This window comes from Pelodiscus sinensis, chromosome 26 (genome assembly GCF_049634645.1).
Source record: "Pelodiscus sinensis isolate JC-2024 chromosome 26, ASM4963464v1, whole genome shotgun sequence".
In the NCBI taxonomy this organism is placed as follows: Eukaryota; Metazoa; Chordata; order Testudines; family Trionychidae; genus Pelodiscus; species Pelodiscus sinensis.
Genome location: NC_134736.1, coordinates 8,620,471 through 8,647,449, shown reverse-complemented (window position 1 = coordinate 8,647,449; position 26,979 = coordinate 8,620,471). Strand labels below are relative to the sequence as shown.

The 26,979-nt window shown below is 51.3% G+C and overlaps 1 protein-coding gene across 4 annotated transcripts in view; it reads right to left on the bottom strand.

The window, feature by feature from the left end:
* The window catches only part of TMPRSS5 (transmembrane serine protease 5), a 245,206-nt gene that overhangs the window by 7,884 nt on the left and 210,343 nt on the right, over positions 1–26,979 (bottom strand). The window contains exons 3-11 of one of the 4 annotated variants that reach the window (XM_075909414.1): positions 14,198–14,349; positions 10,659–10,863; positions 8,922–9,175; positions 6,769–6,892; positions 5,251–5,358; positions 4,119–4,232; positions 3,451–3,586; positions 1,781–1,894; positions 1,118–1,161 (exon numbers count right to left, since the gene is read on the bottom strand). In XM_075909414.1, coding sequence (XP_075765529.1) covers positions 1,118–1,161; positions 1,781–1,894; positions 3,451–3,586; positions 4,119–4,232; positions 5,251–5,358; positions 6,769–6,892; positions 8,922–8,924 — 643 coding nt within the window. In that variant the 5' untranslated portion in view covers positions 8,925–9,175; positions 10,659–10,863; positions 14,198–14,349. Of the gene's footprint in view, positions 1–1,117; positions 1,162–1,780; positions 1,895–3,450; positions 3,587–4,118; positions 4,233–5,250; positions 5,359–6,768; positions 6,893–8,921; positions 10,864–14,197; positions 14,350–20,303; positions 20,614–26,979 lie in introns of those variants that run through there. The other 3 variants (XM_075909415.1, XM_075909413.1, XM_075909417.1) reach the window with 3 other exon arrangements.

The following is a 26,979-nucleotide window of genomic DNA, read 5'->3' as shown; positions in this document are numbered from 1 at the left end:
GAGCTGGGCTGGGCTTTGACTTGGGGCTGCAGGCAGACAGAGCGGGTCTTTGAGCACTGGAATTGGAGGAGAAAAGCAGCCGACCTCACAGGCTGGAAAGGGAAGAAAAGAAAAGGAGAAGGCAAGGCTGCAGAGAAGGGACCAGCCGGCAGGAATCATCCCGTGTATGCTCCTGCTTCTCAGCTGTGCTCCACAGTATTACCCCAGACCCTGTCCCACCTATGCTCCATCCCAGTGCCTGGGTCACCCCCACAGGCTGTTAGGGATTCAGGGTGACCCCTGTTTTCTCCTTTGCTTTTTGTCACCTGTACTGCTCCCCATGAGAAATAACATGGAGAAACCCACACTCACCCTTCTGTGTGCTCCGAGCTAGCCTCTGCCTTGCCACCCCAGGTCCTAAGCAAAGTCTCTTCCATGTAGTGATATCCCCACTCAGTACTGCTCAGCCAGAGCTGAGAGGGAGCGAGAGAAAACAGCAAAGAATGCAGGATTCCCACCTCTCCACCTGCGCGTTCTCAGGTCTGCACCTTGCCGCTCGCCCTGAAATAGCCCGGGGCCTCACGGGGCAAGTTTAGGGCCACAGCTTCCTTCCTTGACAAGCAGAGGCGGTGAGACCAATACTGGGGAGGGGGTGCTCATTGCACCTGCTGCTATTTACCCACGAGATGGGTCATAAGGACAGGAGGGTTTGGGGGCTGAAGGCCATGTTGCTGCTGCCGCTGCAAGCAAACCCCAGCTGTGAAATCACATGGGCAAAGGCGAACTCCAGGAGCTGCAAACCCACCTTCTATTTTGCTCCACAGCCCAATGGGAAGCCAAACCTTCCTGCCCTCCAGACAGGCTGGTTGGTGCAGGCGTGTTACCATAGGGATGCTGGAGCTGCGTCCCTGAGTAACTCCGCGGCTTGTGGGCCCCTCAGCACTGGGCCTGCTTGTTTGTGAAAGCCACTCTGCGAGGAATGACGCTGACTTTTCAAAGGAAAAGCAGGCCCATGTCGAGCAACAGGGTGCTCAGTGTCCAGCTGACCTGGGGCTTTTCCTAACAACGGAGGATCTGTAACAGCACAAGGAATGCGAGAGAGTTCAGCGCTCTCTGAGGATGGGGCTAGCGCACTTACCGGAGCATTTCAGAGCCACGATTCGCCCTGAAGCACAGCTGCCCCTGCACCAGAGCAGAACCAGGGTTAGCAATGAGGTTCCCAGCAGCCATGAGACACAGAGATGGCCCATCCCGGGGTTCCCTGGCAGCCCCCGTTGGCATGGTGACAGGCCAGATTCCCTCAGGAGGCCTGGAATGTGGATTCTGATGGGGACTGTCATGGTGCCCGCCGAAGGCTTTTCACCTGCAGAGCCCTTGGCAAACACGAGCTGATGAGGGGTAGAAAGTGCAAGGATGCAGGTTGTGTGTTTTTGCAGCAGCAGAGCTGTCCTGAGAGGGCCAGCGGGCCTGTCTGAAAAGGCCTGTATGCCAGCTCCCCTGCAGGTATTGAGGGGGTGTCTGCTCTGCAAGTGGAGGTGTGACGGCAGCTGTGATCCTCCCTGCAGGTGTGGCTCCTGCCGGGGCAGGCACTGTGCTGTTTCCATTCCATTCCATTGGACTTCTCTGAGTGGCCAGTTCAGATTTTCTCCCTCCCTCCATATTTGCTGATCAGAGTCGACACAGAGCTTGGCGGTCACCTCCAGAACCAGGGAGACGTTTTCCTCAGACAAGACAGAAGGGAAAGGGCCTTCTGTTCAGTTCCCACAATGCCAGTCCTGCTCTCCCCAGCGCCGTCACCCACCTGACCTGCCACATGGCTTCAATGCTGCTCTTCTGGTCGGGCACAATCTGAACAAACTCTTGGGTATCGTTCACCTTGACATCTGTCAGGTTCACTCCTTTGTGATGGGCGAGTCTGCAGAAGCAAAGGCAAACGTCATCACCTACACGCAGAGTGAGTGGCTGTCCAGGCTATCCCGCCAAGAGATCAGTGAGCTCACCCATGCCCCTGACATGACTGCATTCTTATGGTCACTTTCTTCCTCTCTTCTGCACAGAACCATTGTACGGTAGTTTATACATGCTAATTCTGGCCACTGCTCAGACAGAGATGAAAGGATTAAACATACTAGCTCTCACAGGATATGTCTAGACTGCAGAGTATCCCAGGAAAAACTCTGCCACGTCCATGGTACACGTCCACTTTTTTGGAACCGTTTCCAAAAAAGCGGGCACGTTCTTTCAGCATTCCTGTATTCCTCATTTTATGAGAAATAAGGGATGTTCCGAAAGAGGAGGTTCTTCCGACATTTGGCCCCATGTAGATGGGCCACATGTCGGAAAAAACCCTTCCGAAAAAACAAGTGGAAAAAGGTACGAAAAGGTGCTGTGGAAAAAGGTTTAAAAACCCCCCCAAAAAAACCAGGCACTGTAGACATAGCCACACACTGGGAAGGCTAATCCTTTCCCCTGCCATGTTTCTTGGAATCACAGTGCTTACGCAGGAGGGCTACTAACTACAAATACAAAACAGGCATCCGCACAACTTGAGTTCCAGTTTTGTCTCTCTCATTTACCAGAGGAAACGTCCTGACTGGAACTGTAAAGTAGACAGGGACATCTAGTGGCTACATAATAATACTGCGAATGAACATACTCCAGACCCTCACTTGACACTCTGCTAACCCCAGAATCAGGAGATAGGTTTGCTTGCCTCACTAAACTGTTTTCAGAAGCTGCAGTCCCCTTTGCTAGCCCTGGAATGTCAACAGCATATGAGTACAAACTGGAGACAATAATAATTCTGTGTCCTTCGCTAATACCTTCCAAATGAGGATCTCACAACACACTCCAAACATGAATGAGTTCATGCTCACTTGGGGATCGGATGACTATTATGATCCTTGTTTGAAAGATGAGGGGAATGAGGCAGAGAGGAAAAGGCCACAAGGTTGAGGAGGTAGAATTAGAACCCAGGAGTCCTGCTTATCATTTATGCCACAAAAGTCTCCCCCTTGTCTCTATGGTGATGTGCAGGAAAAATGCACAGCCACAGAACAGCAGTGGAGAAGAGAACAGTGACATTAGATCTAGGAGCTATGGAACATCTAGCGTGGCTCAAAAAAAAAATATGCAGATTTTTCCCCCCACCTCCCTGGAAATTTTCATTTTTTTTTTCATTTTAAAACATATCCAGTGAACAAAATTACATTTTGCAGTGAAAATTCCATCCCCACATCGTTTCATGTTGGGAGATTCCTCCCTTTTCCAGTGGTAAAATAGGAAAAGGGGGAGAACTGGGTCTAGCACTGTGGGACCCCGTTTCTAAGCCCCAGTAAATAAACGTCAGTGAGTCTATGGTCCTGGGCTAGGATCCTGTTATTTCTTGCAGTATCGTTGCAAAACTGGCAAATCAAAGTCGTGTGCCTGAGGCTGGCCGACTGAGTCTCTGCTGGGAGGAGCATCGCTTACTGGAGATAGCCCAGCTGCCTGCAGATCAGGGTCCCCAGGGAGAGATTCCACCGCTCGTGACACACCAGGAGCCAGCCGGGCCTGCCTTCCACCTGCACTTCCAACAAGAAGTTTCCCGTGTTTATTCTGAAAGATACTAAAGCCATTTTATTAAACACGTCCTGCAAGCTTTCTTGCAACCAGCTCTTGGCAGAGACCAAAATCAAACCTGGTGAAGTCCCGGTGTCTAAGGAGGGATGAATCTCCTCCCCAGGTCTGGCCCCACAAAGTGCCCCAGAAAACCTGTGGGGCTATTGCAAACCACCCCTGGCTCCTTTCCATGTGTTCCCAGGATTCAGGGGGTGGCACTGCCAGGTAGTGGCAAAGCATTCTGGGTAGTGCTGAAGGAGACAAGTAGAGCACCGAGGGGGGGACGGGGACTTTCTGGTCTGTCTTGACAAGGAAAAAGGGGCAGGTCAAGGCACGGAGACAGCCTCATTCTTTGCTTTGCCTTTGACCTTGAGGAAGGGAAATCTGCTGGCTGTGAGGTCAGACAGGCTAGATCGTAGGGTGGTTCCATATATTGCTGACAGCGAAAGGCCCAGCTGACGGCACCAGGGGATACATCCTCTCCCCCCAGCTCCTGGCGGCAAGGAGAGCAGGGGCTGTGGGGAGTAAAGACCCCAAACCTCTCCTGGGAGCTGTGGGCTCATCTTCCTCGGCCTCTCTGCAGATCGAGATCAACTCCGTGTCCTGCAGCGGGCTGGAGTCCTGGTTCGAGGGGGGCGCCATCTGGAATTTCACTTCAGAAGGAAGCACAAGAACTGAGATGTGATGGAACAGGCTAGACAAGCCCCTAATGCCCATACTATGGGGAACAACCCTGCACTGGCCCCAAGGGAGTTAGATAAACCCGTAGAATTTGATGCAAAGGCTATGGAGAGATTCCAGTTGATTTTGTTTATTAGGAGGCTGTGACGTAGTGGGGGTACTTGCTGGGCTGTGGTGACCCCTGCTGTCTGGAGCAAGACCCAGCAGGGAAAACCTCACTAGGCAGAGGTAATGCCAAACTTGTTGAACCAGTGGCCAGACACCCCCCATGGAGAGGAACAAAGGAAGGTGGAATGCTGCCCTGGCTGGGGGGCAGGGCTTGGAGAGGGTGAGTTAGTTCCTATCTGGAAGGCAGGGAATAAGGAGCTGGGGAGGGGGCTGGGACTCCCCTATCTCAAGGGGGGGCACTGAGGCCTCTTAGCCCCAGTTCCTGTAACCAGATTACATCTGTGCTGCGCTGTGCTGGAGGAGCAATAAACCACCCTCAATTCCACTGGCTGGTGCAGTCTGTTGGTGCCATTTCGGGGTGCAGGAGACGGGGAACCCCCAACGCGCCGTCACAGAGGCTAATCTAGTATTTGCACGACAGTAGCACTGGGAGGCCCAGCTAAGATCAGACTGCATTGTGCAAGGTGCTGTACAAACCACACAGTACCTGCTGCCAAGCGCTTACACTGAAACAGACAAGACGGACGCAGGGGTGGGAAACAGGCTCCGGGAGAGGAAGAACTTGCCCAGGGTCACACAGCAGGCCAGGACAGACCGGGGCTAGGGCCCACCCTAGTGCCCACGGCGCCGTGCTGCCTCTTGTGTGCTCGCTTTCCATTGGCTTTGCAGCTGGGCTTTCCCACGCCTGGCACCTGTGATGCTGGGACCCTCATGACCATTCGCTCATTGCTTGTGTGATCTCAAAGCCCTGACTCTCCATTCCAGCCATGGGGCTAAGGGCAGGTTCGAGAGAGGTGTGGAATCCCCCCGGGAGATACAGACCTAGGAGCCACAGTCCGACAGCCACCCCTGCCAGCAGCCCGATGGCCCCCAGCAAGAGGAGACATCTCCGGAGGGGGCAGAGGTTTTCCAGGGACGTGTTGGAAGAACCTTGATAACACAAGAAGAGAAGAGGGGAGGTTGGATACAGGACAAGTTCTGGGTCTTGTTGTGTTCTCCTCCATGGCCCAGTCTGGGCCCTATCTAGCCCCTTGTCAACTCCGTAGCTCACCACAAAGTCTCCTCTCTTCCTCCGAGGACTGTCCCAGCTGCCCACCATTCACCTGGGTCTCCATCCCTCACGAGACTCCCAGGGGTGCAAATGGCAGGTGGGAACGCACGAGGAAACCTTCCCCATCCATCCGGGCACAAAACGCCCTCAAAGGCAGAGGGGCAGCAGGCTGCTTTCAATGGAAGAAGCCAGCTTAGCAGGAGCAGGCACTCTGCCTACTTACGAACAGTCGCTTGCATCTCCGGAGAGGCAACACCTGCCACGTCTGTCGCTCACAACAGACACCCTGGGCCATCTCCATGAGCACCAGAGCCAGTGGTGCAATGTTGCACTGTGCAAACGAGCACGTGGTCCTCAGCCTGACACCCTGGAGAACCCCTCCCACTTGGCTGCATGTAGCAATGCAGAAGAGACTGCCTGGGGGGACCCCTCCAACCAGGGGAAATGGACAGTGACCTTCTCCAGGAGATGTGGGGAGGCTCCTCCAGCCTGGCTCCTCCAGCACCCTCTATGCAGGGCTCTCTAGGCCTGGAAGAAGCTCAGCCTGCAGCCCCCCGGGAAGCCGGTCAGCATTGGGGAACAGAGAGCTGAGCACTTGATGCGACAGAGCCCCGCCGAGGGAGCACGACTGGCATGTGCTGCAGGCGCTTCGCTTAGAGAATCCGAGTGGTTCCTGCTGGCCTCACGTTCCCCTCGGGGCAGAGAGCCAGGCCAAGGCTTGTGCACCACTCAGCCCCTTGGAGAATAACGAGGTGGGGGAAGGGGACAGCAGAATGGCCGAGGGGCACCCATTACCAGGGCTCATTTTTGATCTTGCAAACCCCACCCCCGAGCTCTGTGCTGGTACCTCCCAGCAGCAGGGGCCGGCTTTGTGTCTGAGCGGCAGCATCCGGGGCTGCCGAGGGGGTGGCAGATTTGTCAGGCTTAGGAGGCTACTTTCCTTCCCAAGCGAGGTGAGGGCTGCGGCCTGCTGACAAGGGGAGCGCAGCCCCTGAGGGCGCAGACCATGGGGCCTGGAGAAAGTGGCCTCAGCTTCCGCCAGCTCTGTGGTGAGCGAGACGGACGGTCGCCTGAGATTCTCCCACTGTGGGATTCCCACGTGAGGACCCCTGGTCTCCGACAACTCCTGGCCTAAGCCAGGTCCGTGTGGCCACACTGATGTGAGCAGATATCGGGTGCCAGTCCTGCCTCAGTCTGTGTCCTGTGTGCTCTGTGGGTGCCTGGCGAAGCCGAGAAACTCCCCTTCCCCCTCATGCTGCCTTGGCTGCCCCATCCCGTGAACAGCTCACCATGTCCTGCCGAGGTCTGTATCCTTCCCGCTTCTCCTCTCGGCTCTGTTTTGGCCCCCGGGCTTTGGCCAGACTCCCTGGGGCCCTGTAGGTCGATGGGGGCCTGGGCAATTGATCCCAGACTCTAGAGGGAAAGAAACAAAGACCTGTACAAATCTGGGGCCGCAGAGAAATAATTGGGGGGTGGCCCCAGCTGTCCTGGTGGAGGTGGCTCATGGCCCTGTCACTCGTGCTGTGTCCAGACCTGAAAACCCACTTAGCTAGGAAGATAAATAGCCAGTGTGCTCTCCCCCATGCAGTTTAGTAAGACCCTAGGAGCTAAGTGCCTTCCCAATGCAACCGACCGCAATGTCCCTAGCCTACAGCGCCAGAGTCCAGCTGTGCTGAAAGAGGGTCCTGCCAATAATCTCCAAAAAGTCAATGAAAATCTCGTGATTCTCTCGGTTTCCTAGAGGAAACCCCGTAGGGACGGGACCCTAATGGGCATGCTCCAAGCAGGAGCTGCACCAGTGAGGCCCTGAACGGAGAAGGAACAGCTGGCTCAGGAGCCGGATCAGAGAGCTCTCAGGGAGAGGCATAAAGCTGGAGCAGTTTGGTAAGAGCCATTCCTTCTGTTCTCAATGGAAGCCTGAGATACTGGGGGGTGGGATGGGAGACTGGAGCACTCCTCCGGCAGCTCGGTGTGGACTGGACACAGCTGGTCAATACGCAGGGGGCGCTCGTAGGGAAAACAATTCAAACCCACAAACATTTTCATTTTGTTTAAAAAATGTTCATTGATATTTTTCAGTTGTTTTTTCAGTGAAACTAGAATCATAGAATCACAGAGCTGGAAGAGACCTCAGGAGGTCATCAAGGCCAGCCCCCTGCCCTAGGCAGGGCCAATCCCAACAAAATCAACCCAGCCAGGGCTTTGTCAAGCCGAGACTTAAACACCTCTAGGGATGGAGATTCCACCCCCTCTGGAAATTTCCACTACATGCATCTGACGAAGTGGGTCTTTGCCCATGAAAGCTGATGCTCCAACACTTCAGTTAGTCTATAAGGTGCCACAGGACTCCTCGCCGCTTTTGCAGATTCAGACTAACCCCTCTGATACTTGACACCCCCTCCCTAGGGAACCCATTCCAGTGCTTCACCACCCTTCTAGGGAAACAGATCTCCCCCACTGTAACTTGAGACCATGGCTCCTTGTTCTGTAATCTGAAACGACATAAATCCCTCACTCCCCTTTCCCACTGTTAAAGGAAGGGGAAGAAAAGGGGGGAAAGAAAGCAACCCCCTACTCCCAACTCTGAAAAACACCCGAAGTTTAAAAACAAGTTTTTGACCACAACAAAGTTTCCCTAAAATGTTAATTTTGTTCAAAAAATGTGTTTGTGAAATATTTCCACCCCCTGCAGGCTGAAGCTGCCCTCTAGAAGCTGTACTACGGCGTACCCCAAAGAGCTGTAAGAAGATCCCTGAAAGAACATAAAGTACTTTATGCAGCTGATGTACGTCCTGCACACACGCTGTCTCCCTGATAATGACTGGATGCCCGCTGAAGAACCGAACAACATTCAGCTCTTTGGCTTTCCCTTTGCTATGGGCTCTTCACTCGTTTCCAACCCACAATTCCATTCTCCTACTCTCGGGCATCAAATGTCAGGGTGTGTTAGATCTGCAGCCGCAGAAGTTCTCCGCCAGGGGGCTGTACACAGGTTTCGGGGGGGCTACCCACATGAAGCTTGGAGCTGGGCTGGCATTAGAGTCCCTGGGCCCAGGGAAGAAAGGGAAGCCCGAACCCTGCCCCGTTCGGCTGCAGGACAAAACTTGCCACATAGGACTGAGGCCAAAGCCTGAGCAGCTCACTTTGCAGGGCTCCCTGTGGTGTGGAGCCCTGGGCAATTGCCCTGCTTGCTAACCCCGGTCTGGGCTTTATATGCTGAAAACCAGTTGTGGCACAGCTGAGCCCTGGAGTTTTTATAGCACATTGGGAGTGAGGGAGGGGTGCAGAAAAACAAAGGTTGAGAACCCCTGCTCTGGCGCATGAACGGACCCCACAGAGATCCCCACTTCCCTACCAAACTGCAGGCCCCCTAGGTCCGCTGGGCTCCCGGCTGCGTGTCCCAGAGAGCCAGTGATCATTCAGGATATAAAAGGCTCCTTACCATGACAGCGGCGCTCAGGGGTGAGAGCGTGCAGCTAATTCACAGTCACTGCTCCATGGGGCCAGCGGCTGCTCTCTGATACAGGCGCAGCGCCCGGGCCTCCCATTAAATAGCGAGGGTTTCACACCACCCGCCTGGGCTAGACAATGCCAGCAGCTACCGTGTCACAGTGAATAGGGCTGTTGTTTTCCCAGCGAAGTCAGGAGGCTGCCAGACGGGTTTGCCTTCCTCTCGACAATCTGTCCATTGGGCGCCTGGAATAGATAAGGGAGCAGTCGCTTAGCAACGCCTGGCCCACCTCCCCATGCCCAGAAAGCATGCCGCTCTTGGGGGCACCCCACAGGGAAACGCTGCTGTCACTCGGCGGGGCTGGGGGCTGGCTGTGACAGAGCGACACTGGCATTTGTGGAAGTGTTTCACAGCTCAGACCGCTGGTGCATTTCAATTCGGTCCGGACAAGACGGATTGGCAGTGCAGCCGTAATATTCAAGGTGATGAACACGGCAAGAGAGCAACCTCCGCTGCAGCCCAGACTAGCCCTGTAAGGTTCAGTTCATCCATCACGCAGGAGGAAAACATATCCTCCCCCCCCCCCCCCATGGGATCCTTTTACCCGAGTCATAGAGCATCAGTGCCAATGGCACATGCTGGTATTAAATCTGGATCAACAACTCCCAACAGTTTCTGCTCCTGTCAGATCGTTGGCAAAAGCTCCAGGGTGCTGCTGAGATTAACACGGTGCATCGGGAGTCGTGTCTTGGGCAGGCTTCACGGCAGCCAGGGAGCGTGTTCCTGTCGCCCAGCTGTTGTGGGGGCCAGTGGCTACACATGCTACAAGGCCATTTCCATTGTCTCCTTCTTCCTTTCAAAGTCATGCAACATCTCCTGGGCTTTGGAGCCAACAGGGGCCGGATCTAATGGTTCAATGAGGTTCCCTGGGTTTCTTTGGCCCTGCCTGGATCAGGGGTGGGAAAAGATTAAGGCCATCAGCTGTGGAAACAGTTGTGACTGCAGAAGTAGAAGGGGTTTCTCTCACTTTGCACTGTCCTCCGTCCTACCACGATGGTCTCTGAGCCCACAGTCCTTTGAAAACATCCACTCAGTGCGCAGCGGCAGTCAAAAAAACAAACAGAATGTTAGGAACCATTAAAAAAGGGACAGAGAATATCTTATCGCCTTTATATATAAATCCCTGGTACGCCTACACCTTGACTACTGTGTGCAGATGTGGTCACCTCATCTCAAAAAAGATACATTGGCATTGGAAAAGGTTCAGAAAAGGGCAACATAAATGATGAGGGGTTTGGAACAGCATGCCATGTAAGGACAGCTTAAAAAGACCGGGACTCTTCAGCTTAGAAAAGAGGAGATTAAGGGGGGATATGATAGAGGTCTATGAAATCATGACACGTGTGGAGAAAGTGAATAAGGAAAATTTATTCACTTGTTCCCATAACTTAAGAACTAAGGGTCGCCAAATTAAATTAATAGGCAGCAGGTTTAAAACAAACAAAAGGAAGTTTTTCTTCATACAGTGTGCTGCCAACCTGTGGAACTCCTTGCCAGAGGATGTTGTGAAGATCAGGACTTCAACAAGGGTTAAAAAAGAACTAGATAAATTCATGGAGGTTAGGTCCATCAATACTTATTAGCCAGTATGGGTAGGAATGGTGTCCCAAGCCTCCACTTGTCAGAGGTTGGAAATGGATGACAGAGGAGGGATCACTTGATGATTACCTGTTCTGTTCACTCCTTCTGGGGCATCAGTCATTGGCCACTGTCGGCAGACAGGTTACTGGGCTAGATGGACCTTTGGTCTGACCCAGTCTGGCCGTTCTTATGTTCAGAGATCGTGCTGGGTACTGCAAGTTCCTTGGTAGCCCCATTCTCCTAGTACACTCTCTCAGATCCATGCCTTAGATAGCTCAGTGGCTGCCAGTGCCTACAAACAAAGGTGAAAATAAGATGGTGCACCCATAAGAGACTGGCTGGCTGGAGGCAGGGCTTTGGATGCTGCCAGCACCTTGGGCTGCATGGCCACAGCACACCAATACCCCAGCCTTGGTGTTCGGGTGGCCGGGCAATGCGGTCCCTGCCACCCTGGACAGTCCCAGGGATCTTGTGGACAGGTCGTATGATGGCTGCAATCCCAGGCCCAAGCTCCCCCCACACCCTTATCCCTCTCCCCTGACTCCTGCACCCCCCAGACACTCCACACCCCTGTCCTGAGCCTCCCACCCTACTTTAATTCCTACACTCACTGCACACAAGGAAGAGCCTGTTGGGACAATTAAATCAGAGCAGACCCAAAGGCAGGGACTGTTGGGGCCGTAGTACAGGTCTCATCTGCAGTGCGGCTGGTGGCTCCTCTCCTCCCCTAGCAGGGTAGGAATGGCCCCAGAGTGCAGAGAAAGGCGGCCAAGGCGTGTTTCACTGATGCAGGGCTGATCTAGCAGAGGAGGGGGCTGCAGGGTTGCATCGCATTACTGGAGTGCAGGGCACTGAGCAAACTCAGCTGACTGAGTGGTGGCAGCAGAGGACCCCAGGGCTGGAGCAGCTGCATGAGCGGAGGCCCAGAAAACCAGCTGGATGCTGCAGTTTGATGGCCGCTTGTTCCTGAGCCTCCCTGCGTCTCAGCAAACCCACCCTTTGGAGTGTGACATTTGCAGGTAACGTCTCCAGGCACCATGCGCATTATTTGCCAACCAGGTGACAGTTACTCAGCACTTGTCTTAAGGTTACACCCGTGCACCTGCTTGAACCACGGCAGGCTTCAAACAAATAGGGCTGTGTGATTTCCCAGGAACGTGCACCTGACCCTGAGCTCCCTGTGGGTCCCCCGGGCCTTTTGCATGCCAAGTGCAAAGAATCAACTCTCCTAAAGGTCAGCATGGTGGGTCCTGCCATTTTGGTTCTGTTTTGATTTCCCATGTTAATTTCATGCTGGTGAAAGATGATTTCCCATGTTAATTTCAAGCTGGTTAATTTCATGCCTGGTCAACATCTTCAGGGGATGAAAGTCTTTTATCCAGCCCACAGCATGGCTTACACTGCCGGGGGGAGGTGTCTCACCGCAGCTCAGCCTCCAGGAATCGGCCTTTTTTCTCAGAGGAACATAAGAATGGACATACTGGGTCAGATCAAAGGTCCATCTAGCCCAGTAGCCTGTCTTCTCTCTTGAGGCTCAGCCACTGGGAGGAGGGGGCAGTTAGTGACAGCTCTGAAAGGGGGAGATTCTCTGACATAAGTGGGCACTGGATGGATTTGTTGCACACAGACTGGGGGCTCTGGGCATGAGAAGCAGGGAAGGGTTAAAACTTTCTGCAGAGAATGCAGGAAATCTCAGTGCTATTTTTAAGAAACATACGTATATTCCAGCTTCCCTCCACCCCCTTCAGTATTGTTACTCACTGTGGGGCAAGGGCTTTCTTGCTTTCCTGAGACAGAAGGTAAGAGAGGCAGTGACTGGGTGAGAGTCCCCTGTCTAGGTTGGTGTAGTGGGCAGCTACCCCACTCTGGTGAGGAAAGGATTAAAAGCAGGCCAGAGGGGGGGGGCCTGAATAACCCTAGCCAATCAGGGTGAAGGGAGAAACCAGCCAATCAGGGGCTGGTGGGGCCCTACAAAAGGCTGCAGAGTTGAGGGGAGCTCACTCTGGCCTTGACAAGCAAGGACTAGCTAGCTCCCTGCAGAGAGAGAGAGAGAGAGAGCGCCCCTTGGACACAGCCATGCTGGGCAGGCTCAGGGGATCCCAAGAGAAGCTCCAGCCTGATACCTTCTGTCTGTGATAAAAAGGACTGGGAAGGTGCAATGGTCCCAGGGAATGGGAGCTGTCAAGGGGAGAGATGGAGGGCAGAAAATGGCTGTCACCAGAGGGTCTCTGGGTCAGGACCCAGAGCAGTGGGTGGCCTGGGTCCCTCCTTCCTCCTTACATAGCCATCAACTGGACCATTAACTTCTCATTATTGCCAGCCAAGGGAGGCCTGGAAACAGGCGACAGGACTGGAATCGAAGTCCTGAGAGATGAGCAGACTGAAACAAGATCCAGAGCAAGATCAATCCTCAGCATCTGGGTAAGGTGGGCAGGATGCGCTGCCATCTTACACATGCACAGAAGTTTGCGTTATCTTCTTAACCTAATGACCCTAAACACTCTGTTCCAGTGGGAGATCTCACTTGGAAAAGACCGTCCCGTGTCTCTGTAAACTGCCGCCAGTTGCATCGCTCCCCAAAGGGGCAGTATCCAACCTGGGCCAAGCTCTTTTGGACCTGTGGCAGGAGCAGAGGTCCCAGCTTCAGAGTAGCAAAGCTGCCGGGATCCTCCTTGCAAACAGTGGAAGTCCGAGGCTTAGCACGGAGAGGGAAACCGGCAAGGAACCTTCTCCATGCATCTCCATGGCCCCTTTCCAGACTTCATCATCTTCAGGTAACACCACGGGGAGGGCGATGTCGCTGTCCGCATGAGACAGTCAGAGGCTTTGGGGTTAGTCTGTTGGCAGCCAGGTTTGCTTCTGGTTTCCAAAGCTGGAGCTCACTGGAGATGCGTCTGTTCAGCTGGGCTGCTGGCCTCGCTTCACAGCAGGTTAGCAACACACCACGTAGGCCCAGACCTGTGCAGTGGCCAGAGCCAGCAGCTGCTCTCCCTCCCCCCCTTCACTCTTAAGAGCTACTCAGAGGCACAGGCCAGAGCTCCTGCAGGGATGGCAGGAGGCAAGAGGATGGCCCAAGAGGTAGATGGGGTGGGGGACCAGCAGCAGGTGCTGGGAATGTGGGAGGCCGGCTGAGCCCAGCCCTGAGTGCTGCAGTGGTGGGGTGGCACATCGCTGGGTCATGCCTGGTCCTTCCTAGGGCCTCCCCCGCTCTGTCTAGCAATTTACAAATGTAGCGACGCCATCTCGTCAGTTTCAGGAACTGATCTCAGGACCTGTTGCGCTAAGAGTGCGCTCTAGAGTGTGCGAAGGGACCAACATCCCCAAGCTCGCACTTGTCGCAGACTCTTGTCCTTTGTGGATGGGGAGAGAGGGACCCATGAGCCACCCACAAGAGTGAGCTGCACAAACTCGGGGGAAGGGTCAGTGGCACATCCCTGCTGCATCCTTATTGCCCAGCCTAGGAGCAATTGACTGGAGAGTCTCCTCCCCATTTCCACTTGCATCTAAACCCATGAGCCCTTGATTGCTATGGATTCAATCTAACCAGCCTCACGCGTCTTCCTGCACATCCAGGCAGTCTCTGCCTCACCAACAATAGCACAAGGGTCTGGTCTTCTCTTAGTCACCTTTGCAGACAGCAGATGGCGCTGAAGGACTAGGGACTCTCCGATACACAGGACTGCTGAGTCGGCGACTTCTCCTTTCCCAGGCTACTCAGCTGATAGGATTCACCTTGCTGTTTTCTGGGCCTGTCCCCAAAGGAACATCCCCCAAAGGCCTGTGGGTAGAAAACAGAGGCAAGAATTAATTTAGCCATAAAGCCCCATATTCCTACAGCTTTAGGGATTTGAGGACCATCAATGTTTTGGGTCTGCGGCCACTAAACATGTCGTTCCTTTTTTGTGCAAAACCAAAAGACCCCTATAGAAATGCTGCTGCCCAGCATATAAGAATTCAGATGGAGCCATTGACTGGCTGTATCAGATTCCCAGCAGAGCTGTGTGAAGAAAGGCGAACTGTAAAAAACAAACACACGCTATTCATTGCTATCATGTTATACAGGGAAGGTGATTACTGCATGTAAGTCATAACAGGACTAGCAAGGGTTCTGTTTTTGGCAGTAACTGAATTCCACGGTACACACTCTAACCAATGCAGATAAGCAACGTCAGACAGAACTTTGAGAACTTACCAGAGCTCGATTTCAGGATACTTGTACAAGTCGACACGCACTGTTAACAATTTTTTGCTTGAGTAGCTACAAAAGCTTTAATTTTTTTGAATCTCAACATCCACCGTCATTAAGTAACTATTGTCTGGTACCTGGCAATGTCTGACACCCCACTCCCAGCCCCCGCCCATTTCCCCAATTTGTGAAATTTTGAATTGAGGCAAATCAAGAGCCAGTGCTTAAAAATAGACATCAACGTTATCCATCACAATTATAAACACTGAGAAAACGAATTCTGCCCAGCCCACTCTCAGCCTAACCCACCTCAGTGCTGTGCTGTTCCCTGATTTTTTTGCAGCTGTTGAGCTCCCTCTTTGTATTTATGTAAGAAAATAAAGTGCACGGTTTACAGCACTGTTTGTCTTCCATAAAATGCTAATGACTAATCCAGAGCTGGTCAGAGTTTTTTGAAGTGAATAATTATGGTGCAAAAAGGGCAGGAGGAGGGGATGCCATGGCATATTTTTTTACCCATTTTGACGAGCTCCACTCAATATTTTTATGTAGCTATTACAAAATACAAATGCAGGACGGAAACAAGCAGCAGGAGACTCCAGACATCAATACTGATGCTGAAACATTCCTTCGTGTTAGCCATCAATACTGTCTGACAGCCACGGTTATGAAGAATGCAAAGTTTTCTTAGTCATTTACATTTAGAAAATGGCTTTCTAGGTTCTGTACAAGGCCGTCATACGTCTTACTTCTTCTCTTTGGAACAAAACCATCCCTCACTTTGGAAAGTCCCAGGTGGGGAGGAGGGGGTGGAGTAATGGACCAGATGTTCCACTGATGTAAAGCAGCAGTATCAGTTTATGGGACTCTGGTCCATGATTAGTCTAACCACAAAGGGGCCGTTTCTTGGCATGTTCTTTGGAAAGTTTGCTCCTGCCTAGCCTGTGACCATGCTGGTCTCCCAGCTCATTTCCAAACTGAGCCTGATTTGAACCAGTGTCTAATCCAAAGCTCTGCCTTTCCCCTGTGTCAGCCAGTCCTCCTGGTCATTAACCCTTCCTTTAGCAGGGGAGAAGATGATTTGTGATATATGCTATTTACATCCCCTCCCCATGCAGGAGCCTCGCAGAACAGATGGTTGGATGCAGGGGTGGCCCGTGCGTATAGGCCGACTTGGCTGTCGCTTAGGGCGCCGCGTTAAAATGATGTCACGCCATTGAGGGCTGTAGAGGTGGGGGCACCGATCACGCATTCTGCCTTGGGTGCCAGCTGCCAGCAGCCCGCCTCAAGCTGCCCCTGGTTGGATGCATTCCCTGCCCGGTGGCTCTTTCATCCCAGTGGCCTGATGTGGGCACGTTGCCTTTCAGTGTGCAAGCTAGTGGTGGACAATGCAGAAAGGCCGGAGCTCGGCAATGCTTTGCTGCAAAGGAAGGGTTCCCGTTCAAGCAAGCAGGCTACTGAGCCAGAGGATGCAACTCACCAGAACAGCAGCTGGGGCCGGGATGGGACTGGCTGGGACATGTGGTTTCCTAAAGGGGAAACCTCCCGAGCCATGTTCCCTGTAAGCTGAGCACTTGGGTGGAATTCAGCAGTTACAGTTGGGAGGGTTCTCTGCTCAACGCTTGGTTTCTTTCTGTTTTGATTTGGGTGGCCTTGCATGAATGATCCCAAGGAAATCTCAGGGCAAAGCCGTCATGTTAGGAATGGATTCCACCAACCCCCCTCCACCAGCCCAGGAATGCGCAAATACTCCCTCTTGTTTGTTTTCAATCATCTACCTCTTCATGTTATGTGGTGACCACTCCTTCTTATAACACAAGGTCTAGGGAACAGCATTTCTTTATTTACTTGCTGCACACCAGGCATTTTATAGACCTCTATCGTGTCCCCCTTAGTCATCTCTTTTCCAAGCTGAAAAGCCCCAATCCTATTAATCTCTCCTCAGACAGAAGCCATTCCATGCCACTAATCATTTTTGTTGCCCTTTTCTGCACCTTTTTCAATTCCAATACATCTCTTTTGAGATGGGGCAGCCACATTTGCATGCAGTATTCAAGATGTGGGTGTACCATGGATTTATATAGCAGCAATAGGATATTTTCTGTCTTATCTATCCCTTTCCTAAGGATTCCCAACATTGTTTGCTTTTTTGACTGCCGCTGCACACTGAGTGGATGTTTTCAGAGAACTGTCCACAATGACTCCAAGATCTCTCTCCTGAGCAGTGACTCCAAGTGCAGAGCTGACTATCAGAGGAGACTGGTGAGGGGGCACCAGACACATGATCCCCCCCCAGCCCAGGACAGAGTTGGGACAACCCCACTCTGCCCCAGGCTCTGCCTCATTTGGCTCCTTCCCGCCCTTGTTCCACCCCCGCCCTGCCTCTTTCCCCCAGTGAGCGGGAGACCAGCGGGGCAGTGCTGGCAGCAGGGGTACAGCCCCCCACTCAACTGCAGTGAGGGGCGAAGCAGAGCCAGGCAGCCCCAGTTCGCTTTGCTCCCCCCAGCCAAGTCGCCCCACTTCCCGCCAGGGAGCGCAGAGCAGTCCCAGAGAGCAGAGCGACCTGCAGTCCCCTTGCTCTGTTTCCGCCACTCATGCTAGTGAATGTGATGGGGGCTGGATCTCTGCTGCAGGCGCCAGGCCCTCCTGCCAGTTCCCCCACCAGTGCGGGGGCACACGACCGCCCGTGGGCCAATTTCTGTGAGGCTGCAGGAGTCAATCCTCTAGCTACTGGCTACAGTTTGTCCTAGGCTACGGGCCTATCCCTCTAGGGCTGTCAGAGATGTCACGCTGGCCCACTCTGCCATGCATAGAAACCCTGGAAAAACTGCCCTGACAGTCTGTCATAGATGTGTCTTTAGTGAGGCGACAAGCAGTGGAGAACCGCCACAGACTGCATTTCTCACTCACTGCTCCTGCCTGGGTGGGTGACTCCGTGAATAAATGAAAGATTTACTGTCCCCATAGCTCTGGAATGTAACTCATGCTACAGGAGGGAGCAAGGAAGGGCCGGGAAGAGAAGCAGCAGGAAGAGGGAAAGTCCTTTCAAATTCCTCCAGCCCCCATGCTGGACTCAGCAGGAGCATCTCTGCTCTCAGCTATGCCGGTGTAAATCCAGAATAGCTGAGTTCAGTGCAGCTGCTTCAGATTCAGGCCACGGTGAAGGGAGAATGTGTCGGAGGGTCTTGCAGTGGTTTGTGCAACATAATGAAAAAAGGCAGCGCCGCGGCAACTGGCTGCACGTGGTGTCTGCTTCAGAAGCCAGATCGGGCTTTCACGAGCAGGGAAAGTGTCGCTGCAGTTTAGTCACTGAAACAGAAGACACGTTGTGGGAAAGTGGAAAGTTCCCCTTGTGTGTTCTCACATTCCCGGGGGCAGTTCTCAGTGTCCATCCAGAGCACTGCTCGGCTCTGCCTAGACGCTAGCCACAGATGGCTGGACACAGAGAGGTGGGCCGGTGTTGGCAAGACGCAGCCTCCTGCAAAGGACTAAGTGGGCTTTGAGCTCCCACTGATGTCAGTGAGACTCGAGCGCTCTTGGGACCAGGCCAACACCGAGCTGAAAGTTAGGAATATGCATCGAGATGTTCCCGCAGCTCCTACCCCACAGCTCATGTGGTCTCACCGTGGTAATGAGATGCAGAAACAAGAATCCTCCTGTAACTGGGAGGCTGATGGGAGATGCTGCTTAACCCAGCAACCCTCTCCTTGGAAGGTGTAACATGGCTGGGGAAGCCCACGCCCAGGGTGGGCGAGTGCGCCCACCTCCTCTGTGCAGTTCCTTGCTTAGGTCTCGCCAACGCACATCTATAGATTTGCCTTCAATCTTGCCGTGGTATGGCCAAAGAGTGCAAGCCTGTAAACTCGCCCCCATTCTCAGGGCAGTACAGCCCAGTGGCCAGAGTCCAGAAACTTGTCCCCGTTTGCAGGGAAGTATGGCTTTCTGGTTAGGGGCGGAGACAGAGGGGGTTATATCCCCAGGCAAGGCAGTCCAGTGCCTCCCTCTCCACTGAACCATGGCCCAGAGTTCTATTAGTGGCTGTAGCATCAGCCACTGAGTCAACAGGGAAAAGCTCCTGCCAGAACATGCTGACACCCCGGCATCAGCCTACTCACCTTCCCCTGCCATCATCCTCACAGCAGTGGTGCGGGCCTCCATCTCACCTTCCTGGTCCACGGATGGCCCATTCCTTGGTGCCTCCTAACTCCATGAGGCCTCTGCCTTCAGCCTGGATTGTGGCATCTCCTGGCCTGAGTTTCCAATGGGCCTTGCCTGGAGCAGGCCGTATATGTCCTCTCCCTCCAGCAGTCAACCCCAACTGAGCTGCGTTGCTCTCTTTTATATCCATACACCTGGGGCATGCCCAGTAAGGTGAAAGGGGTGTGGCTTTCTCAGCCTTCAGTGCAGGGTTAACCCCTTGTTACCCAGTGCGGGGTGCACAGAAGGAAATATTGATTTTTTTTTCTAATGGAGACTGTGGGTTTCAATCGCAGAGATCAGACTGTGAGAATAGCATTTCCTTGCAGTCCCAATGAAGGGCAACTGAAAGACCCTTTAAAAGGCCACAGAGATATGAGATAAGGAGCAATGAGCAGAAAGGCGGTAGCTCATTTCTTTGTCTGGGCCAACTAGAGACCAAGCTGTCTGGGGACAACGAAAGCCATGGAATGGAGTTTGGTGCCACAGAGCGCCAGGCCCTCAGCACGCTGCTGAGGCAGTTCGGCATTCACTCTAACTCCTCGCAAAGCCTGATCCGAAGGCAGCGTTCCCTTAAATGCATTTTGGCGCAAACTCTTGAACGGGAGCTAGCTTGTGCCTCTGGTGAGGATGAGGGAATGTTGGGAAAGGTCAGACATGGCTTCTGAGCTGGGTTTCGGGGAAGAACAGAGACACTGGCTAAGATTAAGGAAAGTGCTGGGTGTGTCATGCCTGTGCATCAGCCAGAGCTGCCCCGGGGGGGGGGAGGGGGGAGGCAAGTGGGGCAATTTGCCCCAAGCCCTGGGACCCGCAGGGGCCCCTGCAAGAATGTCTGAGGTCTGAGACAGGGAGTGCCAGGAAGGGGCCCCCGAAATTGCTTTGCCCCAGGCCCCCTGAATCCTCAGGGAGGCCCTGGCATCAGCATTGGTTTGACACACATGGCAGTAGCCTCTTTGGGACCTCACCGCCCAGCAGGAAGAAAACTCTTCTCATTCACCTCACCACAAAGCTCTCCAGCAGCGTCATGTGTCTGCTCCTCCTCTTAGAACCTTTGAGTCGGGGGCTGCTGACCCACAGAAAAATCAGTCAGGGGCTGCACACAAATGAGAAGTAAAACAACCAACCAAGCCCTCACTGACGTGGCCCCCAACTGAGAAGGAGACAGACATTCTCCACGCTCCTCTCGCACACCAGAGCCTAGAGGGGCCCAGGCTAGTAGATTGGTGTACTCCATCCCCAATGGGGGGTACCTTGAGCCTCGGGAGCCAGATCCAGACAAGCCAGGGGCCGCATCCAGCCCCCCAGACCTGAGGTTCCCCACCTCTGTTTTAGAACCTTTTAGGCTTTACCTTTGGGGTCTCTTCAGTCTCTAACAGCACTCCTGGAACTTCCCGCTCTCTGCTTCTCTCAGACTCTTCTGGGGGCTTGTCCATGCCTGTAGAAGGGTTAGCTCCTTAACTCCACAGGCAACACAAGCACCCCCACCCTGAACTATGAAGGCCCAACTGTGTCTCTACAGATATAGGTGCATTCCAGCCCCAGAGCCTTTAAAACATCCCCCTGCTCTGCTGGACAGTGTCAGTATTTACACCCCAGTTCCACCTCAGGTCAGACTCATAGACTTTAAGGTCAGAAGGGACCATTATGATCATCTAGTCTGACCCCCTGCACAGCGCAGGCCACAGAATCTCACCCACCCCTCCTAGAATAATCCTCTCACCTATCTCTCAGATATTGAAGCCTTCAAATACTTTGAAGGCCCCAAGATGCAGAGAATCCTCCAGCTGTGATCTGTGCCCCATGCTACAGAGGAAGGCGAAAAACCTCCAGGGCCTCTGCCAATCTACCCTGGAGGAAAATTCCTTCCCAACCCCAAATATGGCGATCAGCTAAACCCTGAGCATGTGGGCAAGACTCACCAGCCAGACACCCAGAGAGTTCTCTATAGTAACTCCTATACAATAGGAGCAGGGTTCTTCCTGCACAGCGCTTCAATAAGCCTATAGTGAAAGCAAATAAAAGTTCATTTAACAAAGGCCGGAGATTTGAGCGCTAGGAAATTGAAGTATTGGAAGCAAATCTGTTTCCATTTAAAACAAAATCATAAGCTGCTTTGTAGACTCTGGACTTAATTGATAGGATACTCTCCTGTTTAATAGTGTATTGCTCACTGATGCTTTCCAGCAGGCAGGCTGCGATCCCCTTATCATGAGACAAAACACACTGCCTGCTTGTCTCGAAGACGTAGGATGTTGGGTGTTTCCTGGCATTACCGGAAATGCCAGACTGATCCACTGAGTTTAGTCAGAAACAGGACATCACCCCTTAGGTTACTTTTTCCTGTGAGTTTTTTTCTCTTGTAGAAGTCAGTCTTATGCCTGGTATCTGGCTCGGTACCTAAAGACATTATAAGACATACAATCCACAAGACACACATGACCAGATGGAGGGATAAGCATCTACTACCTCCTGTCTGAAAAGGACATTTAGTTACTGTCTGGCAACCTGCCTTAATGCCCATACTGTAAAAGCACAATTATCGGCATAGCTCTATATCACCTGAAATATTATCCATGCACATCTATTGCAATGATTATAATGACCAATGGGCTACTAAGCCTCAGAAGACACCTCACCTTGCACCCTTCAGTGAATTATTATGCCTCAGTGCAACTCAAGTGGGATTCCTGTAAAACTCCATGTACCTTCTGTGTCCCCTCCCAGCAGAAACCTAAAGCTCCCAGGGTCTCACTCTCCATGCTTCAGTCTACAGTAGGGAGGTAGAAGCAACTCTGGACTCAGCTCTGACCTCATTCTAGAGTCTCTCCTGAGGCAATTTACTTCATGATGGTTCTGGAGGAGTTTCGACAGTTTCAGGAGGACATGTTTGGGTGTGTCTAGACTACCTAGTTTTGTCGACAAAAGTGGACTTTTGTCGACAAAACAATACCAGCGTCTACACTACTGCGGAGTTCTGTCGACATAACGTCGACAGAACTCCGCGGTTTTGTCAACGCTGGTATACCTCATTTTACGAGGCAAAACACCTTCTGTCGACAGAGTTCTGTCGACAGAAGGTGTTATTGCCTGTAACGTTGCGTCCAGACTACGGAGTTCTGTTGACAAAGTGGCTTGCTTTGTCGACAGAACTCCATGTGTCTGGACGCAAATTGTCGACGGAAGTTTTGTCGACAGTATCTGTCGACAAAACTTCCGTCGACAAAACGCGGTAGTCTAGACGTACCCTTTCTCTTTGCAGAGATCGAGGAGGAAAGCCATCACCATAAGCCACTGCAATCGTTTGTTTCAAGAGCAGCTGGCACCTTGTGGAACAGAATGAAAGACAAATCAGCGGCCATACTGCCCGGGCAGGGGAGCTGGTCTGCACTTCTCAGCCCTGTTCTGGAAAAGGAGCAGAAAGTCAGAGCAGACTGAGTGCCCCATATTTGCAAACCATCTGTCGCTACCACAGAGCAAGCGTGATGAACGCTCCACCAAGAAGAGGCAGTAAAAGCCATAGTCCAGGCAAACCTTCAGCCCAGACTCAAAGGGCCAGATTTTTAAAAGTGCCCTCGTGGGAATGACAAAAGCTACACTGGGACCTAACTGGGAGCTAAGCGTTTTGAAAAACTGGAACAAAATGTGCACCGAGTAATGCCCAGAACTTTCCATTACCTTCCCCTCCCGCCCTCCTTTTCTCACATTCTGCTCCTCTGTGCTTCATGGGTGAAGGGGTAGGCGAGGCAGCTGAATTCCAGTAATTCCGCATGAAACCCTAGCACAACCAGGTATCTGGCGAACCCCTTTTCTTGTTGTCTTGCAGGCCACTGAGGGCCACGGTAGGGCTAGATCGCATGTAGACTTGGCCCATCACTGGATCTCTGGGAGGGGGTGGGTACCCAGATTTATCTCAATTGTGTTTGACATTTCCAGACCATGACAGGCTCAGAGCTTTTCCTCCTGTAACAGATTATACCCTTTGGAGTCATTAAGATAAAGCTCTTTTGCCAATTAACTGGCTTTTAATTGTTACAGCCCATTGCTCCTTTTCACTGACAGTTAAGGCTTGAACGGAGAATGTGTCATTTCAGGGCTTAATTATGACAAGCGAATTTTAGCCTCAGGGACGAGCCCTGCCCAGAAAAAAGGTTTGGTTTTTTAGTCTTCTGCTCCCTTTGCTTCTTTTATTTTTCTGAAGTTGTCCCACGGAATCCCAGTTGCCTTTGCCTCCATGCTAACCAAGAGTTAGTGGCCCTTGCTATCAGAGCAAGAGCTAGTGGGTACAGAGATGCTGAACCTTCAAACTGCTCTGTACCCAGGGCTGTCTGTGATCCTGAGGTAACACACATCACTAGGCGAGGAGGTGAGGTGACAGTGTTCTTTCCCTGTCAGTGTGCCTGGCTGAAGCATTCCAGCTGATATTCGGTGGGTGTTGTGCTCCTGACATTCCCCAGAGATGACAAGTCTTTTTTTTATTTACTGGAGGACCAGATCCACCACTGGAGTAAAACAGCAGTGCCCTCAGTAAGGAGGAGTTGCTCTCAGTATTTTGTCAGCACTCATAAGACTCATAAGAACATAAGAACGGCCGTACTGGGTCAGACCAAAGGTCCATCTAGCCCAGTATCCTGTCTGCCAACAGTGGCCAACACCAGGTGCCCCAGAGAGGGTGGATCAAAGACAATGATCAAGCGATTTGTCTCCTGCCATCTCTCTCCAGCCTCTGAAAAACAGAGGCCAAGGACACCATTTTATCCCCTGGCTAATAGCCTTTTATGGACCTAACCTCCATGAAATTATCTAGCTTCTCTTTAAACTCTATTATAGTCCTAGCCTTCACAGCCTCCTCTGGCAAGGAGTTCCACAGGTTGACTACACGCTGTGTGAAGAACTTTCTTTTATTAGTTTTAAACCTGCTCCCCATTAATTTCATTTGGTGTCCTCTAGTTCTTCTATTTAGGGAACTAATAAATAACTTTTCTTTATCAGCCCTCTCCACACCACTCATGGTTTTATAAACCTCTAGCATATCCCCCCTCAGTCTCCTCTTTTCTAAACTGAAAAGTCCCAGTCGCTTTAACCTCTCCTCATATGGGACCCGTTCCAAACCTCTAATCATTTTAGTTGTCCTTTTCTGAACCCTTTCCAAGGCCAAAATATCTTTTTTGAGGTGAGGAGACCACATCTGTACACAGTATTCAAGATGTGGGCGTACCATATTTTTATACAGGGGCAGTAGGATATTCTGGGTCTTATTTTCTATCCCTTTCCTAATAATTCCTAGCATCCTATTTGCCTTTTTGACCACCACTGCATGGAAGTTTTCAGAGAACTGTCCACGATAACTCCAAGATCTCTTTCCTGATTTGTACGTATAGTTGGGGTTATTTTTCCCAATGTGCATTACTTTACACTTATCCACATTAAATTTCATTTGCCATTTTGTTGCCCAACCACTCAGTTTAGTGAGATCTTTTTGGAGTCCCTCACAGTCTGCTTCTGTCTTGACTATCCTAAACAGTTTGGTATCATCTGCAAACTTTACTACCTCACTGCTTACCCCTTTCTCCAGATCATTTATGAATAAGTTGAAAAGGATTGGTCCCAGGACTGACCCTTAGGGGACACCACTAGTTACCCCTCTCCACTCTGAAAATTTACCATTTATTCCTACCCTTTGTTTCCTGTCTTTTAACCAGTTCTCAATCCAAGAAAGGACCTTCCCTCTTATCCATGGCCATGTAATTTACCCAAGAGCCTTTGGTGAGGGTCCTTGTCAAAGGCTTTCTGAAAATCTAAGTATACTATATCTACTGGATCCCCCTTGTCCGCATGTTTGTTAACCCCTTCAAAGAACTCTAACAGATTAGTAAGACAGCATTTCCCTTTACAGAAACCATGTTGACTTTTGTCCAACAAATTATGTTCTTCTATATGCTTCACAATTTTATTCTTTACTATTGTTTCGACTAATTTGCCCGGAACTGAAGTTAGACTTACCGGTCTGTAATTGCCAGGATCGCCTCTACAGCCCTTTTTAAATATTGGTGTCACGTTGGCTACCTTCCAGTCATTAGGTACGGAAGCCGATTTAAAGGATAGGATACAAACCACAGATAATAGCTCAGCAATTTCCCATTTGAGTTCTTTTAGAACCCTTGGATGAATGCCATCCGGTCCCAGAGATTTATTAACATTAAGTTTTTTTATTTGTTCTGAAACCTCCTCTAATGACACTTCAATCTGGGACAGTTCCTCAGATTCATCACCCACAAAGGACGGTGCAGATTCCAGAATCTCCCCAACGTCCTCAGCTGTGAAGACTGAAGCAAAGAAATCATTTAGTTTCTCTGCAATAGCTTTATCATCCTTGATTGCTCCTTTTATAGCTTGATCATTTAGGGGACCCACAGGTTTTTTAGCAGGCTTCCTGCTTCTAATGAACTTAAAAAACATTTTGTTATTTCTTTTTGAGTTTTTGGCTAGCTGTTCCTCAAAATCTTTTTTTGCTTTTCTTACTACATTTTTACACTTGATTTGACAGTGTTTATGTTCTTTTCTATTTATCTCACTAGGATTGGACTTTCACTTCTTAAAAGATACCTTTTTGTCCCTCACTGCTTCTTTTACATGGTGGTTAAGCCACGGTGACTCTTTTAGGTCTCTTGCTATGCTTTTTAATTTGGGGTATACATTTAAGTGGGGCCTCTATTATGGTGTCTTTAAAAAGTTTCCATGCAGCTTTCAGGGATTTGGCTCTAGTCACTGTGCCTTTTAATTTCTGTTTAACAAACCTCCTCATTTTTGTGTAATTCCCCTTTTTGAAATTAAATGCCAGGGTGCTGGACTGCTGAGATGTTCTTCCCACCTCAGGAATGTTGAATGTTATTATATTATGGTCACTATTCCCAAGCGGTCCTGTAACGGTTATATCCTGGCCCTGATCCTGCACTCCACTCAGGACTAAATCGAGAATTGCCTCTCCCCTTGTGGGTTCCTGTACCAGCTGCTCCAAGAAGCAGTCATTTAAGCCATTGAGAAATTTTATCTCCGCTTCTCTTCCTGAGGTGACATGGATCCAGTCAATATGGGGGCAATTAAAATCCCCCATTATTATAGAGTTCTCTATTTTGGTAGCCTCTCTAATCTCCCTTAGCAGTAGGGCTATATTACCAACCACCTGACCGGGGCAGCGATACTGACATTGAAATGCTAATTTCTTATTATTGGAGCATGGCATTACTATCCATAGTGATTCTACTGAACATGTTGATTCACTTAATATTTTTATTTCGTTTGATTCTACATTATCTTTCACATACAGTGCCACTCCGCCACCCAGCCGGCCTGCTCTATCCTTTCTATATATTTTATATCCCGGTATGATTGTGTCCCATAGATTTTCCTCATTCCACCAGGTTTCGGTGATGCCTATTATGTCAATCTCCTCATTTAATACGAGGTACTCCAGTTCACCCATCTTATTAGTCAGACTCCTAGCATTTGTGTACAAGCACTTTAAAAATTTGCCACTGCTTATTTGTCTGCCCTTCCCTGATGCATTGGATTCCTTTGTATGCGGTTGTTTGTCTGCTCTGGCCAATGGTTTGCCCTCTCCCCATCTCTCTTTCTGACTACAGCTTAGAGAATCTCTATCAATGGATTCTCCTCTAAGATAAGTCTCCCTCCGATTTACGTGCATCTCCGCACCAATCGGCTTTCCCCCATCTCTTAGTTTAAAAACTGCTCTACGGCCTTTTTACTGTTTAGTGCCAGCAGTCTGGTTCCACCCTGGTTTAGGTGGAGCCCATCCTTCCTGTATAGGCTCCCCCTCTCCCAGAAGTGTCCCCAGTTCCTAATAAATCTAAACCCCTCTTCCCTACACCATCGTCTCATCCACGCATTGAGACTCTGAAGCGCCGCCTGCCTACCTGGCCCTGCGCGTGGAACTGGAAGCATTTCCGAGAATGCCACCATAGAGGTCCTGGATTTCAGTCTCTTTCCTAGCAGCCTAAATTTGGCTTC